Source organism: Salvia splendens, chromosome 9 (assembly GCF_004379255.2).
Source record: "Salvia splendens isolate huo1 chromosome 9, SspV2, whole genome shotgun sequence".
NCBI lineage: Eukaryota > Viridiplantae > Streptophyta > Magnoliopsida > Lamiales > Lamiaceae > Salvia > Salvia splendens.
This window is the reverse complement of record NC_056040.1, coordinates 7651799-7669254: the sequence shown is the minus strand read 5'-3', so window position 1 is coordinate 7669254 and position 17456 is coordinate 7651799. Positions and strand designations below refer to the sequence as shown.

General features: G+C 34.5%; 2 protein-coding genes across 5 annotated transcripts; both read left to right on the top strand.

Moving 5' to 3' along the window:
* Positions 1-698: 698 nt before the first annotated feature.
* Positions 699-4187, top strand: LOC121748821 (OVARIAN TUMOR DOMAIN-containing deubiquitinating enzyme 9-like). 4 transcript variants are annotated; one of them, XM_042143352.1, is made up of 11 exons: positions 699-1126; positions 1668-1974; positions 2054-2175; positions 2338-2411; positions 2779-2833; positions 2956-3030; positions 3142-3215; positions 3294-3342; positions 3573-3657; positions 3788-3844; positions 3919-4187. In XM_042143352.1, exons 1-11 carry the CDS (start codon positions 1109-1111, stop codon positions 3969-3971), a joined length of 969 nt encoding a protein of 322 aa, XP_041999286.1. In that variant the 5' UTR covers positions 699-1108; the 3' UTR covers positions 3972-4187. The 4 variants fall into 4 exon arrangements, with proteins under 4 accessions (XP_041999286.1, XP_041999285.1, XP_041999284.1 ...); XM_042143351.1 differs by having other exon boundaries at positions 701-1126; positions 1614-1974; XM_042143350.1 differs by having other exon boundaries at positions 702-1054; positions 1614-1974.
* An 8345-nt stretch (positions 4188-12532) lies between these two features.
* Positions 12533-16159, top strand: LOC121748533 (synaptotagmin-3-like). Its single transcript, XM_042142951.1, has 11 exons — positions 12533-13211; positions 13661-13759; positions 13861-13911; positions 13998-14121; positions 14200-14318; positions 14389-14490; positions 14569-14643; positions 14724-14800; positions 14873-15494; positions 15571-15699; positions 15789-16159. The coding sequence occupies exons 1-11, from the start codon at positions 13101-13103 to the stop codon at positions 15915-15917; spliced, it is 1638 nt and encodes a 545-aa protein (XP_041998885.1). The 5' UTR covers positions 12533-13100; the 3' UTR covers positions 15918-16159.
* The last annotated feature ends 1297 nt before the right edge of the window (positions 16160-17456 follow it).

Genomic DNA, 17456 nt, shown 5'->3' with positions numbered 1-17456 from the left:
ATATCAACATCACATATTTTTACACTTGGAAAAATTTGAGTACTCCACGCCTTCATTAAGTAACAACGTGGAGATCAATTATGTGATGTTCCTTCTTATTACACTTTACAATATGAATATTATACTATACAAATGTTAGGCTACACATTTTGTATAAGCATCATCTCCAAATATATATTTTTTAGTTTAATTTTAATATCTTCAAAATCATTACGAATATTGTTAATTTTAAATTATAAGTGTATATTGACTCTCTAACATATCATCGCTATTAATTTTTAATGTTCTTTAATTTTCGCACTTTAATATTCCCCTGAAAGAGAAAAATAATTACTATAAAATCCATTTACATATTTGTCAATGTCGATAACTCGATATAGTAGTTTTTTTCGTCACGTATTCTACACATTGAAGAAGAAGTTTATCGTGTTACGTTAAACTTCCCAATGAAGAAGAAGTTTATCGTGTTACGTTATTTTGAGTTATGACAACACATTATAGACACATTATGTTTGATAAAATTATTCGGAGATAAATTTGAAAAATAAAATAATAAATCAGCATACATACAACAAACACATCGCTTGTACAATTTCTATTTTCTTGATAGAAATTTATAACTAACTGTTGATAGTGTCAATCAATTTATAACATAATGCATGATTCAACTACTCAATTTAATCATAGTAACAACCAATAACCCACTTAATAAGATAACCCACCCAAAATTAAATAAAAACTCCTAAACCATAAGAAAAACATTAAATGTATTAAAAAAATGTAAACAGAAATTTTCTCATACATAAATAATGGTAGCAATATCCAACGGCTCCGCTGAATCGAAGCGCGCCGCCACCAAATCCATTTCGGGAAGTGGAGCCCACTTAACGGCTTTTCATGAACAGGCCGTCGGCAGCCACCGGATTTTCGCGCCGCCTACTTCCAAATTCCAGCGCCCATCATCATTCCGTCGACTAATTCACTTTATTGACCTTTCTTTTTTATTTTATTTTTGGCGGAACACCTGTTCGTTTCTTCAATCCCGTACCAAAAGGTTAGTTAATAATTATCAAGAGATCACGCTTCTCCCCTTCTAATTTCTGCACAGATGCACGCCACAAATACGGTATTGATTTACTTTTTTTAGCAATGATTTTATGTGGGATCAAGGTTTCTTGATGTTTAAGGCTGGGATGTACTATGTGGGTATTTGAGTTGTTGATTAGTAAAGCTGATTTTTCTCTCTTTTTTGATGATGTTTGACATGTGAGCTTCCAAGATTAGATTTTTAATTGATTTTTCGCTTTTGGAAGTGATGGGTGCTTGTGGTTATAGATGTGAGAAACTGGATCTTTGAATTTATAGTTTGATAAGATTTGAGAAGTTACAAAAATAGAAATTCAATTAAAGTTAGGTTTTCTAGAGTGTGTATGTGAAGCCTATTTGGAAGATAGTGGAAAAGATCAAAGCTTGTTCAGAATTTAATGCTTGGGAAGATGATGGATCCCATAAATGGAAGTTTATCTTTTTTGTTTCATTTTCTCTGAGAAGGCCATATTGCTTAAAAAGAGATGATTTGTTGCTAAAGACAGTTTTTTTCTGCTAATCTGCAGCAAAGATTTTCACCGGATAATATATCAGAGTAGAATATGACTATGTATGGGCAGGATCATGATGTGAGGTGGGACGGTCCTCGCCTTATAGATGTTTGCTCTCTTTCAAATGGTTATCCAGAAACCGTTACATGTTATGCCAAGGATATGTCTTGGACCGAGTCTGTGATGGAAGGTTTATGTAATCCAGCACCCTCTTTCGAGGGAAATGGTGAACTTATTGCACACGCGCCTCAGGAGGACCTCTCGGGTTATCCTGCTGGATATCCATCAGAGTTTTCGTCTACTGCAGATCACCATCATGGAGAGTCTAGTGCTGCTCTCGATTGGCCTGGTAGTTCAGAATGGCACTCAAGCTCTGGTATGGTACTTCTACCTTTCGTAGATTAGTTTTGCTCCGTTTTGTTTATTTCAGCTTGTGTGTTATCATGCGTTGGCAGGGATTGAGACGGGAGAGTTATCACATGAGGATTTTAACCATGGTTTCATGCCTGAGATGGAAGATGAACCAGCGCTTTATGATGAAATGGGAAAAAGGCTCAATCAGATGGTTCCAGTTCCTGTAAGTTTCAGTCGATTTTTCTTGATCAAGGAGATAGTTTTCTTTCATTTGTACCTTAGTTATGTCTTGTTTCTTGTGTGGCTTATTATAGTCCACCTGATTCCTTTTATTGCTAATAATGATTGATCTTGAATTTTGATGCTTTCTTCATTGCTGTTGTAGCATGTTCCTAAAATCAATGGAGAAATCCCTTCTGCAGATGAAGTTTCATCAGATCATGAAAGACTTTTGAATAGGTTTTGCTCAGTTCCTCTGTTTTAAGCATATTAACAATATGGTGGTTACATTACTACGAAGAACTTGAAATCTTGATATGTGCTGGATTGTTGAAATTCTGGTTCAAATGAATATTAATTAATGTAATTGTCGATAGGAAAACTGTGAGAGGAAGAGTGGTCTGTTAAAATAAATACAAACGGATAACCAAGTAATACACGAGATATAAACTGTGACTCAAAATAAATCCATTTGTCATTGGACTGCAGTTTTCACGTATAAGCAGTTTCTCAACTCATTCAATGTTGTTCTCTCCAATCTATTTTTACATGATTTGTTTCGAGTTTAACCTATTTTCTTGTATTTTTCCATTCTTGTTTTCACCAGGTTGCAGTTATATGACCTAGTCGAACTCAAAATCCTGGGAGATGGTAACTGTCAGGTTAGTTCCATTATATATTATATAATCATTCATAATGGTTTTTGAGATTTGGAGCTGGCTCTTCTTACGATCTGTGCTACTCAATCCTTGCCAGTCTGTGCTTATTCCGTTTCTTTCTGCAGTTCCGTTCGCTGTCAGATCAAATATACCGGACACCAGAGCATCACAACTTTGTGAGAGACCAAATAGTCAATCAGGTTTGCTTGTGATTTTGGTACAACGTATAATTTTGCCAATCACAATTGGTAAATCAGTTTTTCCCATTGTTTTGTGCCTATCCTTATTCTTATTACGTTGCCAACCGTCAGCTGAAGTTGCAGCCCGATTTGTATGCCAATTATGTCCCCATGGCTTATGACGACTACTTGAAGAAAATGAGCAAGTATAATATTACCATCTAAATCCGATAGTCTCTTTCACTTCACGAAACATCTCTCTAATCAACTTTGCATGAATACAGCAACGGGGAATGGGGAGATCATGTCACCTTGCAGGCTGCTGCAGATTGCGTATGATTTCTTATTATTCACGCTTCTCTCTTTTTTGTGGTGCTTGAATGCATTTTCTTTTCTTCCAAAAAAATATCTATATGGAATCAACATGTTCTTTCCTCCTCGGGCATATTTGCACGAAGCACAACGTATTTAAAGCATTTATGAAGTAATTCAATATGTTTCACACACAATGTATTAAGCATTTAGTGAATGTGATTGAACCGGTATCTGTTGCTTCGTTGCAGTATGGCGTCAGGATCATTGTGGTTACTTCGTACAAGGATACGTGCTACATTGAGATTCTTCCACAGTTTGAGAAATCAAACAGGAGTAAGCTTAGCTTGTTCAGTTGTTTGTGTTTTATATCATTAAAATTCAATAAAAAGGAAACGAAAGAAAGAAAATCATTCTCGAGATATATTATGATGACTTGAAACTTGATATCTTTGTATGAATGCAGTTATCTTGCTGAGCTTTTGGGCTGAAGTACACTACAATTCGATTTATCCTAGTGGAGGTAATTAAAGACCGAAGAAATTCTTCATGAACGTCGTTTTCGTGTGATTTTGTATTACGTTTTTCTGTATGTAGAATCGCCTGTAGACGGTGGTAAGAAGAAGAAGAAGAAGTCGTGGTGGAAGTGAAGTTGGAATGTCGTTGGATCGGATGGTTCGAGGGATCATAGTTGGTCCATTGTTGTACATGCATGGATAAGAGATGGTATCTCTCCAATGTATATATATGTATAACAATTTTGATGCCACTAGAAATGCAATTGGAATAGGAAACACTTAATTTTAGTTTCATTTGTATGACTGTCAATGTTTATTATAATAAAAACTTTAATTTTAATTATCATATATTGAAATTGTAGTTGATTGTAAAGCTCCTTTCGTTGATGGATCTTCTGCTTTTTTTGATGGAATCTATAATTCATTTTTTAATGAATAGTAATAGTACGTACATATAATTTGATTTTCTTTTATTGGTCGAACGATGGTCTTGCCAATTAAACTACTTAAAATACTAGTACTAATGAAAAGAATAAAACTGCTTAAATAATGATTCTATCTAACAAAACTCTGCTTTTTAATAGAAAAATGAGAACTTGAAAAAACCAGAACGAAAGGAACTCAAAAAAAGATGAGTCCACACAAAAAGTGTTGCAGATTTCACGGCCCAATTTGCAGACTGTGACACTTCAATTGAAGGATTTTGCAGTATGGATAAATTTTAATATCCGACATACTTAAATTAAAAAATTTGGATATTTTTTTAAAACTTACTGAGAAAACACCTTATTCTATCTAGAAGTGAAAAGAGCATTCGCAATTTGTGACAAGATTTGGTAGTAGGTGAATCTTTGGGGATGGGAGCACAGCAGGGGCTGCTGCCCTCAACCAAATAAATTTTTTATATTAAATTTTTTTTTTTTATAATATAAATTTATTATTAAAAAATTTGGTTGTGTGAGGGCAGCAGCCCCTGCTGTGCTCCCACCACAGCAGGGGATCCCCATCCGAATCTTTGATTTGTTCTCGTGGCAGTTCTAAAACAATGATGATTTGGCCCAAAACTGGTTCATCTACTACTCCCACGTGGACATCTACACTTATAAACAGGTGTCAACACCATATTTGCTTAGTCATCATCTTATCTGCCAAAAAAATCTATTTCATCCATCATCCACCTAAAGGGATTATAATTTTAAACATGAAAAACCACCCAAAAATGTTATCATTAAATAAAAATAGTAGTATTTAAAATGCACACATTATACACAGTGAAACGTCACGAATGCACATACTAAAAGTATTTCTTGTGATTCCAAGAAGAGTTAATTATGTCACATGTAATTTACACTTGTCCACCCCTTTCTCTCTTTGTCCTAGTTGTTCTATTCATATTCAATCCTTCACATCCATTTCTTTCTACAGATTCCTTCATCTCCACCTCCGCAATTTTAATATTAGAACAAAAATTAAAATACTATATAAATGTATACATACACACATATAATCTTTTTTCTTATACCTACAAGGTTTTATTAAAGAACATTAATGAGATTCAACTACAGCTCAGCTCAGCTCAGCTCAGGTAGGTTACGCTTCAATGAATGAGATCGTAACTAGCCTCGTAAAATATGAAAATATATACACATAAATTCATGTAATCATAGAATCTTATTGTTGGTAATAATAATTATCCAAGAATTTGAAAGTCAAATGCCACACAACCACTATTGTGCTGGAAAACTAGGTAATGAGCTGGCAAAATGTCACACTTTATTTTCAGCCCATCACGAGTCCATTTAAAGCTCAAGCTCCTACTTCTTCAACATTTCTATCTATATATAAACATATATCTCTAGCCATATTTTCATGCAGTGAAAATTCAACAAAAGCAATACATTCCAAATTATGTCTAGGCCTCCATTTTTCTTGATGGCCATTCTCATTTTTGCCCTCATAGTCTTGTTAGTGGGTGCCTCGAGGCCACTAGGGTCAAAATTGGAAGATTACACAACCTTCAAACCCAAAGTTATGAAGGGGGAACATAGGCTGGGAGGCAAGCAAGTCGAAGGCTGCATGCCTAAAGGAAGGCGCCACTCTTCGGCTCCGAGTCGATACATAAACTACCAACCTCTCGACTCGTGCTCACCGCTGAATCAACGAGTTGATAAGCCTTGAGTACGTTGTCGTTTGGATGCATACTTTGTTGTATACAATATGTAAGGTTTCTTTAATGTGTGTCGCATGGTTGTTATCATATGGATGTTATATAGAAATCTTAAGTACAACATGTATACAATCCTATAGTATAATAGTAATGTGTAGCATTCGTTATATTTTTTTCCCTTCTTTTAATTATTTTAAGATGTATATGTTGTTTCTATCTTTTTTTAATGGCTTAACATTGATGCAATAATACGATAATATCGTCACATCATTAGATACTTGGATTCTATTTCTATATAACAAAATGATATTTGATCCCATAATTTATTTTCACAGTAGAATTATTATTCGGTAGTATATTTTCACAGTAACTCGAAACATGCATTGTTGGATTTAATGTTTGAAGATGAATAGGGCTTATGGGCTGTAGTTTATTTGTAACATCGACCCGCGTCGGCCCATTAAATATTGTGTCTGAATTATATAAAGTCTAAATATCTCTCTCTCTCGCACTCCATCTAGTTAAATTTTAATAGCACTATTATTCAGTGGAGTAATTTATTTTAGGTATTTGAGTAAAAAAAAAAAGTAGTACCAACTCCCAAGTTTCGGAAATCAATTCATGACATTATTGAAGAGCTATTTTAGGCTATTACTGTGTGTATCTATGTTTAAATATAAGAAAGAAGTGATATGTTACATAACATTTAACACGTTGTTCATATTAGTATTATCTTCTTACCTCATAATTAATAAAGATAATTAAATATACATATTATATCTAACTTTATTCTCTAACAAGCTACTTATTTCAAAATGCGGTCTCTAATTTTACCAGTACAAATTCTTTAATGACTCGATTTATTCAAGAGGGCGAATTTACTAGTAGTAATTTTCTTGTTAGAAGAGTTTCAACAACTATGTTTCTATCATGAGAAGTTAGACATTAAGTTTCTATCAGATCAAAGAACAATTAAATTGTTAATTAAGTTTGGAGAAAATCTAATTATCCTCTTAATTTATGTTTGGTTGTGGTCGGCAGATCCCTCATCTCATTACTTCTTATCGCACGTGAAAAAAACAAACACGCCACTCAAAATTAATAGCAGTAGCTGATTTGACTATAGAAAATACTCCTACATAATTATTTCTATGTAGCTAGGGCCATTGCAAAATAAATATCATCTATTTCATAAAGCTTTAGGTCTTTAACCTACCTACTTGCGCCACGCAATGCAATGAACTAAAATGGCCTCACTGAGATGAATAGCTTTCTTTTACTGTTTGTCTAAGATAGATCACTTTCTATTTTTGAAGTATTTTTTTATTACAATATATACTATGTACTCCATTAGTTTTTTTTTTCTCTATTTTATTAAATATACTTAAATGGAGCGAAGAATATATAAAACTACTAGAGTAGACATGAGTGTTGTGAGAGTAAACATATAAAAACATGAAAACAAAGGCTTGTGACATTCGATGACTGATATTGTCCAAACATGAACAAATATATATAGACACATTGGTTTTCCAATAAAAATCTTCGTTAATAAAAGCATTATCTTCTAACATAAATCTAATACTCCCTTCTTGGATCTCACTTTGACTTGGTACGCATTTTAAGAAATATGAATGAAATTGGATGAAAAAGTAATTAGAATGTGAGTCCTACTTAGTTTTATGCTAAAGTAGTAAAAATGTGAGAAATAATTTAGTGAAATGTGAAATTTATAGAAAATAATAAAAAAAATTAGTTTTAAATTGTGAATATCCCAAAACGATAATGTGAGACGTTTAGTAGACGAGAAGTTATAACAACAAAGGTTTGTGACCTCATATTCCTTGTCAAATATGACGCATAACAACAAAATATAGTAGTACTACTACTAAGATATAAATGCATATTACTAGTCCTCTTTAACATGTATAACAATAAAAGAAGGAAAAATACATAGTTGTACTTGTATGAGTGAAAAAGACAACAACTCATTTAGTGGAAAGTCTCATTAAATAATAGTCCTAGTATACCCGGACACCATATTCATAAGCTACAAATTTAGCAGTGCATATGCACACACGTCTGCATAAATATAATACCATGAAAGCAAAAGAAGAAGAAGAAGAGGAAAAGAGCAGATTGTGCGAGGGAGAGGCGATGAAGTCGTTGTGGCGGCGATGCAGCCGTCTGGTGGAGGAACAGAGAGCCAGATTTTACATCCTCCGCCGCTGCGTCGTCATGCTCATTTGCTGGCAAGATTGCAATGATTCTTGATCATTAATTATAATTAGCCACCCCCTACTTTTCTTTTTTCACTCACAATTTGTAGTTTTTCTTCCCCTACAGTGTACACCTACAATCGGCTATATAATGGTTATTTGCAAATTATATTCTTCAAGAGCTAGTTAATTACCTGTTAAAATAAAAATTATGGAGTATATATGAATATATATTTGCATTTTCTCCTGCTGGATTTTTACTTGCTGCTTTTAATTTATAATTACGCCTAATAACTATAGAAATAATACTCCGTAAAAGTTTACTTCCATTTATTAGGAATTGTCATAAAGTTAATTTTTCAATGTACTGTGCACAATATTACTACATTCATGATTCATCCATGGAAAAAGTCATGTTTTTTCCATTTTGGACTAAAACTAGATCGTATCATCCACTATCAAAATTATTTTTTATGAACGGTTAGTGGTGTTAAAATCTCTTAAATTATGTCTTACATCGATTGGTGAAGATTTTATTTCTAATAAGTGGTATTTATGAAAACTATGAAAAGCAATTAGACAAGTAGGAGTACTTATTTCACTGTTGATGGTGTATTCTTTTTTTCCTTTTCACTTTTGTCAAAAGTGTGATGGAAATTAAAGTATAGTTGGGTTTTTGTTCACCATGAGGGTATAGATGGAAATGCTAGAAAACCCTAAGGTTAACTTAGTCATTTTTGAAAAAAAATGGGATCCTAACTCCTGAGTCCATGAAACCGAACACCAGATAACAAAAAAAAGTAGTAGTAATACAAACCAAACGCCCGTCAAAATTGTTGTCACATGCAATTTTTTATCCATTAACCTATGTTTGCACTAATCCATGCGTAACCCAACACGGAAACCAAGCGCACCCTAACTCGGATAGAAAACGAAATTTCACCCGAAAAGGCCCCTACAATGTTTTGAAAAATTAGTCAGTTGTCGAAAGCTAACTTAGTCTAATCACGCTACAATCAAATCCACAAGTTGAATAGGGATGCTACACGTGATGGTGTTCACCATGTAGATAGATATATGCAATAGGCTAATTCGACTAGCATGTGAATTCATATACTAAGTAATTGAAATGTAACCAACACGTTTAGATTTCATGATAGAGAAAGAAGTGAAATACCATGACCATCGAGATTAATTATTTGATACGCACATTACATACAAAAATTAATGTGGCCAAGTTTTAATTGTTTTTCAACTCATTCCACTATCAATTTTAGTGTGAGCATAAATTAATTTGATGATTTGATTATGATCAAAGAAGAATTTTGAAAATGAAAAAATCCTAGAAATTATATACTCCATATGCTCGTACAAATGATGTATGGAGCATGCACATATCACTTCTCCATATATGTGGTCATGTGGACATATATTAAAATGGACCTTTATAACATTTATTGTATTAATACTCCAAATCAGTGGCGGATCTAGGGGGGCAGGAGGGGGCGGTCGCCCCCTCCGTGCGACTATTTTTCCCTTATCGGGATGTAAATTTACCATGTCCGCCCCCTCCGTTTGCCTCCGGCGTCGCCCCGAACAATAAAAAAATAGCCATGTCCGCACTAAACCAAGCTAATACTATATATTCCGCCCCCTCCATTTCCGGATCCTGGATCCGCCACTGGTCCAAATTGAGGAGGAGAATTTTTAAAAAATATAGAAAATAAATAGTCGAAATTGGGGTTGGTAGCTATGAAATCAAGATCTGTGATCATGTTTTATGCTTATTGGTACTGTCCATGATATTTTAATTCTATCAAATATACGACAAATTACATTGTGTGTTTTTATTAAATTATAATTAAAATAGGGTCGAACAAAATGGCCCATGCCATATGATCTCTAATCGATCTTCACCTGGGCATGTCCCCTAGCTATGAAGTTGCTTTGTCTAATCAAAACCAATCCAAATCATCGTCACACTCACACACCACTTTACTTTGATCATATCTAAACATGACCAAATACTCTTGCATGTACGGATTCATTTTATCATTTATGACCTAACTATTCTTTTAGTGAACACGGTTTGCACATATAATGCATGAATCTAAAATGGTCCCGATATGAAATCATACTACTTTCGTCCACTCCAATAGTCATGATAGTAGACGACATGAGAGAAAATTGTTGAAATATTGTTATTAGAAATTGAGATTCACTTCATTAGATACATGAGCTTAATTACTAAGCATAGGATTCCTATGTGACTAATTTTTGTGGATGATTAAAATAGAAAAACATGAAGATTCATTGTGGTTAGAGAGTATCTCAATTTTGAATAATCTTACAAGAGACAAATTAACCATGTTTCACAATCAATATCTCATTAGCTCGATGTTTATACTACAAAAGGTAGATTGCGTAAAACTAGAAAATTACAAATAAAAAATGAAGCTATACTAATATAGAGAATACAATTGTCCCAAGTAAACCCAAATAATATTTGGTGAGAGCCCAATGGAGTGAGGCCCATGTTTTATATATGTATGTCGAAACTACAGTAATTTTTTGGAGCACTTTTCTAAATTGAGTAATTTACTGTAATTACATTATTGGGTATTTAATCACAGTTAATTATACCTATCATAGTATATGAAACGGATTAAAGAAAGTTAGGGCGTTATGTCCATAATTATATACTAGTACAATTATTTAAGAGTGCATTTCACATACGAGGGATAGACGACTCTGTTATTCTAAATAACAAAACACCAAAATAATGAAATTACAAGGGCTTTAAACTAAAATTTTCAATAATAAAATATTTTCTTGGAAAATTAATTAATTGCCAAATTTTATTATGTAAGTATTAAATATAATTATGCATTTTTTATTTATGAAGTTCCGCAAAATTTCTATGTGGGATCTAAGAGTGATAATGAATAATACAGAACCTAAATTAAAGGTGTCGCTCTTTTAATTGGATTTGAATAATTATTGGGCTGCTGGAATTATTAAGTTGCGACGTTGTTTTAGGAATTGAGTTTGAAATATTTGCTTATGGGCCGATGTCTCGGTACTTAAGGCATCCGCAGCGCTGGCTCGTTGCCAGCTCGGTCTCGTCTCGGCGAGACAAGACAGCATCGAGCCAGAGATGCGGTCACTCCGTCTCGGCCCGTATCCCTCCGTCGAGAGCATGTTGGCGAGCTCCCGTGCGGCCGTGACACCATTCGCCGGCCCGCGAGTAGGCGTCGTTTATATCCGTTGAAATTTTTTTTTTTTAATTCCGAAAAAAATTGAAAATAAAAAAAAATATTCCCCCAAAAATACTAGTCATTTATAGCCGTTTTCCAATATTTTAATTTTTTTTCTCTATTTTTTAAGCCCCAATCACTTCTATAAATATTAAATCATTCCCACAAATTATCCACCATCAAATTATCCACAAATTTTTTTTCATATTTTCGGATGTTGTACTTTTCGTGGTTTTTAATGATTTAATGAATTTTTAGTATTAATTTAATATTTCAATGAAATATTAATTGAATTTGTTGGAAATAAAAATAAAAAATGAAATTGAATGAATAATTAAGGAATTAGATGATTAAGAGATGGAGGGTTGCAGATGTTGTCTCTTAGTTAAGAGATGGGGTAAAAAGTGCAGTGGTGCTCATGAATAGTTAAGGGATGAGACGGTATAGGGATAAGAATGTGGATAGCCTTAATATTGGGTCAATTATTTTTTTTTAAAATATGGCCAACTGATTAAATAATCAAATTATATCTTGGATAACCATAACATAAGTAATGCATAATAACATTTAGGTTTTTGTTAAACGAGAAGATAGGAGAATACAAATAATATAAAGTTAAAGGCATAGATGAATAATTTCAAATCAATGTAAGTAATTTTTAAAAATCAGCAATGAAGCCACTTGATTTCCCTTGTATTTATTTTATCTTATCGTATTGAAAATTATGAAATTCTTACACTAAAACTTCTTAATTATTAAGTAAGCCATGACATAACTATAATTGACCATTGAATTATGGAGCCTTAGAGGCTAGAAGCCTAGAACTATCACTCATTCCATTAATTCAAGTTCAAACAAATATTAGTTTTATTTTCCTTTGTAATTCGTCATAGTCAAAACAATTACATCCATACATAAAAAGTTCAACATCCTTACACCATTTTTCTTTTCTTTTTCTCCCTAAACTCGGATATATACTCAATAAAGTTTGAGAAGAAAAGGCCTAATAACCTAACCATATTCACAAGAACCACTCATTTTTATTTTTATATTTTGCATTCTAAATGAAATTATACACATGATTTATGTTGCTCAACATAATTTTTTGTAACGAATATCCTACAAATCTCCCAAAAGCACAAATCATTAAAAACAAAATTTGATCAATAAAAAAAAGAATTGTGCTGCATCAAACCGCTTTGTATTCCGTTGTTTCTTGGTCGTGCGACATCGTCACCCAACCTAGGAGGATTTGCTAGAATTCATCAAAAGTTAAAAATCAACTTCGTAGTGTACGATATTAATGGTTTCTTGTTTCGAGCATTGGCAATTTTGAAAAATCGTGACGTGTAGCGTGAAGGGAAGGCGGTTTGCAGCAAGTTTGTTTCGATACTTTCAAAACTCGTTCTTGAAACACTCCCTTTTTAGATTCTATCGTGATCGACTACAGCTCATCCAATAAAAAAAAATCTCTTCTTGTTTTTCGCTGTTCCAAGTCCCACCTGTAATTTGTTCTTATTCCTCCTTTTCTTTTCTGGGCTTGTTCGACACCACTTCTCCACGTCTCCATTTGCGTAAAAATAGGAAAAAGATTGTTTTTTTTTGCAAGAAAGGGGAGATGGGATTGTTGAGCAGTTTGTTGGGAATGATTGGTTTTGGAATTGGGCTGCCAATTGGTCTCTTTATTGGCTTTTATTTGTTTGTTTACTCAGAATCAGAAGATGTTCAGGTAATCTCATCCCTTCTCCAACTGCTGTTCACTTCTGTTTGTGTGTGTGTTTCTACTGTTGCATTGAGAAATGTATACCTTTCTGCTTCCTGATTTCTCTTCTCATACTTATGTGTGTATGTGTGTTTTAGTCAGTTGATTGATTAGAAAGTATGCTTAGGTGGGGTGTGTGTGTTCAATCACTTGGTTGATCGATGATGGATTCTTGGTTTTTGGCATCTTATTGTTAATTAAATGCAATATTCAAATAGAACCAGTTTATCAAATTATTTGGTAGTCCTATTTTTAGTATCATCATCAATTCATCATCTTAGGAAGTGTTGCTGATGAAAGTTAAAAAACTGACTAGTTGTGTGCATATAGAATATTACTAGTTCACAGTGGAGTAATCTTGGTTATGTATCAATTGTTTAAAAAACTGTTTACGATTAGTTTTGAATCGACTCTAGGATATGGAGAGTCAGCCACTCTGTGAGCTCGACCCCGTTGCACTGGAAGAACTTATGCCCGAGATTCCCCTGTGGGTGAAGAGTCCTGACTACGACCGGGTAATATACGTATCTTGCCTGCTTCGTCTGGTTGAAGTACTATCACAAATAAAAATATCTAATTACAGCAAATGCTGTTGAAAAATGTTTGGAATCTGCAGGTAGATTGGTTGAACAAATTTATATCATGTATGTGGCCTTTCATGGAGAAGGTATCTTTTGTACTAGCTTTTTAAACTTTGTATGTTCACAATGCATCAAGAAAACGTTTTTTTTTTATCTGATAAACGTCGTGCAGGCAATCTGCAACTCGATTAAAAGCACAGCAGAACCGATTTTTGCAGAGTATGTTGGGCAATATAAGATAGAATCCATTGAGTTCAAGAATCTAAGCCTTGGCAATCTTCCACCAACAGTTCATGGTGAATTAGATGTCCGACTTTAAAATGTAGACTCGTTTTCCAGAGCATTCAACAGAATGTCTTGATGTTCTTTGGCAGGGCTTAAAGTCTCTGAGACGAACGAGAGGGAACTAGTCATGGAGCCAGCTGTCAGATGGGCAGGCAATCCGAATATAATGGTTGCAGTAACTATTTCATCAGTAAAAGTGACAATCCAGGTATAAGCCAGTTGAGTCTCCTCAAATGAAATAGTACTAAATTCGTTGAGTTCATTTTTCGTTGGTGCAGCTAGTCGATTTGCAAGTATTTGCTATGCCTCGACTGACCTTGAAACCTCTCGTGCCTACGATTCCATGTTTTGCAAACATAGTGGTGTCTCTTTTGGAGAAGGTGTGTTGCTAATACAAAGTTTAACTATATACATATTCCTTTTTTTTATCAATTGAGAGATTGTTTTCTTGCTTACAGCCGCATATAGACTTCGGGGTGAAGGTCTTGGGAGGCGACGTGATGTCCATTCCTGGCCTTTATCGATATGTTCAGGTGACGAACAATCTCTAATGTTTTTCTTCAACTTTTTAAATAGAATGATATACTTGTGTGTCATAATTAAATCTTAACAGGAAAGGATTAAAAAAGAAGTTGCTAGTCTTTACCTTTGGCCAAAATCGCTTGAGATACCGATGCTTGATGCTTCAATGTGAGTCACTCGTTTTCTTGACTTTGAGTATATAATGTTTCCATAATCCTAACTTTTCCATCTCTGTTCTAGGGTGGCTGTGAAGAAGCCCGTTGGGATCCTGCACGTGAGAGTTATACGTGCAACGAAGCTTCTGAAGAAGGATCTACTCGGCTTATCCGATCCATATGTCAAGCTGAACCTCAGCGGAGAGAAGCACCCGTCCAAGAAGACCACAGTCAAGAAAAAGACCTTGAATCCCGAGTGGAACGAAGAATTCAAGCTCTCAGTCAAGGATCCTCAGTCTCAGATGCTTCACATAAATGTCTATGATTGGGATAAGGTAGGCTCACACGATAGGCTGGGCAGTCAAGTTTTCCCTCTGAAAACGCTGGTGGCGAACGAGGTGAAGGAGGTCACCCTTGACTTAATGAAGGACACGAGCATCTCTGAAGCTAACAAGAAGCAGAGAGGACAGCTGTTTCTCGAGCTCACATACGCTCCTTTTAGAGAAGACAATGACAGTTTCAGCGGGGCTCTCAATGGCTACAGTAGGAAAGATAGTGTGATGGATAGAGCTATGAGCAACACAAGCACGACGGGCGCTCCTGGCCTACTTCTAGTCACCGTGCAAGGTGCACATGACGTGGAAGGATCGCGCCACAACAATCCATACGTGCTGATCATCTTTAGAGGCGAGACAAAGAAATCAAAGGTAGTCTTCATCTCTGCTTTTCTCTGTTTCTTTATGTCGTTTTGCATGATCAAATAGAGAAAATGGTGCGTTGTAGATGTTGAGGAAGACGAGGAATCCTATGTGGAACGAGGAGTTCCAGTTCTTGCTGGAAGAGCCTCCGTTGCAAGACAAGATTCATGTGAAGGTTATGAGCAAAAGGACGAGCTTCAGCTTCTACTCTAAGGTAACGCATTAGTCCACCGTGCCTTTTTAGTATTCCGAGCTTCATGTGAATTGAGATCGCTCGGCTGATCTACATTGTCCATGATATAGGAATCTTTAGGGCAGGTCGACATCAACCTTGCGGATGTAGTGCACAACGGGCGTATCAACCAGCGCTATCATTTGATCGACTCGAAGAATGGAGTGATACACATTGAGTTGAGGTGGAAAACCATATGACCAAAGGTTGATGAGATATGTGTATGTAGACAGATCTTGGAGGGTAAAGTAGTCATTTGAATCTTGTGGTTCAAAAGCTTGCCGCCAAAACAATTCTTTTGTCAACATATAAATTGAAATGTCAAAATAAAATTTAAAATGTTTTGGAACTATACTGTAAATACTGTACTTGTGAATACTATTCTGTTGATTGTCGAGCTGCCAACCAACAATTTTATAGCAGTAGTAATTTTTTTTGTTTATTTCTTGGCCAGTATCATTTAATATTGACTGGAGTGATATTTTGTGAGATTTGGTTTTATAATATCACTTAATAACGCTATCAATCTATATGAACAATAAAATAGCCAGGGGCATAAATGTAATTATGTGGAATGTAAAAGATTTGGCAGGGGCATAAATGGTAACCCCCAAACTCATTAAAACATTCTAAATTGGGCCATGGCCTTTTATCGAGCACAATAAACAAGCCCATATTGTAGATTGAAGAAAGAAAACCAATTATCAAAAGAAAACGTAAATCCAAAACGACTCAATATTTATAGTAAATCTTTTTGCTAGAACACACACGCACAGGCTATGGTAAATGCTTCGGAATAATCAATTATTGCAATATAATTAATGATATTTAAGAATAACAAACTCTAGTAGTAGTAAAAATTGAAATAATAAAAATTGAAGAAAGACAGTAGTAAAGGAATGAGAATTTATTTATTCGATAATTAATTGAAGATGAGATGCATAGAGCTGAAGTTGTAGGAGATTATGGTTTTGTCAATCCCATCCCCAAACATCATCACATTCCATCTATCTGATTCAATCTTCTTCACCTTTTCTACATAAAACCTCGTCTTGCTAGACCATCATGGATATTCATCTTCAGAATTCAAAACATCATCACTTCTCAAACTGGCCTTCATTTTGGTGGCGACTCTGTTGAAAAGTAAAATGCGGAAAATAAAACTCAAGAACTCTTGAAGACTACATTTTGATTGATTTGGATTGTTGTTGTTGATACATAGAACATAGGTATTTATAGGACTTTAGATATAAATATACCTAGGAACTATACTTATTGAAACTCCACATTATAAATGTTATTCTCTTCCCAACAAGTTGGGACTACACACATTCTCTTCCCAACATACTTGGGACACTTCAAGTTATATTTCCAACACTCCCCCTCAAGTTAAGTATCGAGTTTTTTCGACACTTAACTTGCACGATCTTCACTTTGATAAATAGTTTATACCCATATTCAGGAGTCCTTCACTTTTCATTGACAGTTTATGCTCGTATCATAGAGCTTCTTCAATTCATCATTGATAGTTTATACTCGTATCAAAGAGTTTTTTTTCATTGAAAGTTTAGGCTCGTTTCAAGGAGCTTCTTCGTTTTTGTTCATTGAAAGTTTAGACTCTTTTCAAGGAGTTTCTTCAATTTTTCTGTTGACAGTTTTAACTCGTGTCATAGAGCTCTTCAATTTTTTATTGACAGTTTTAGCTCGTGCCAAGGAGCTAATCTAGACAGTTTTTACTC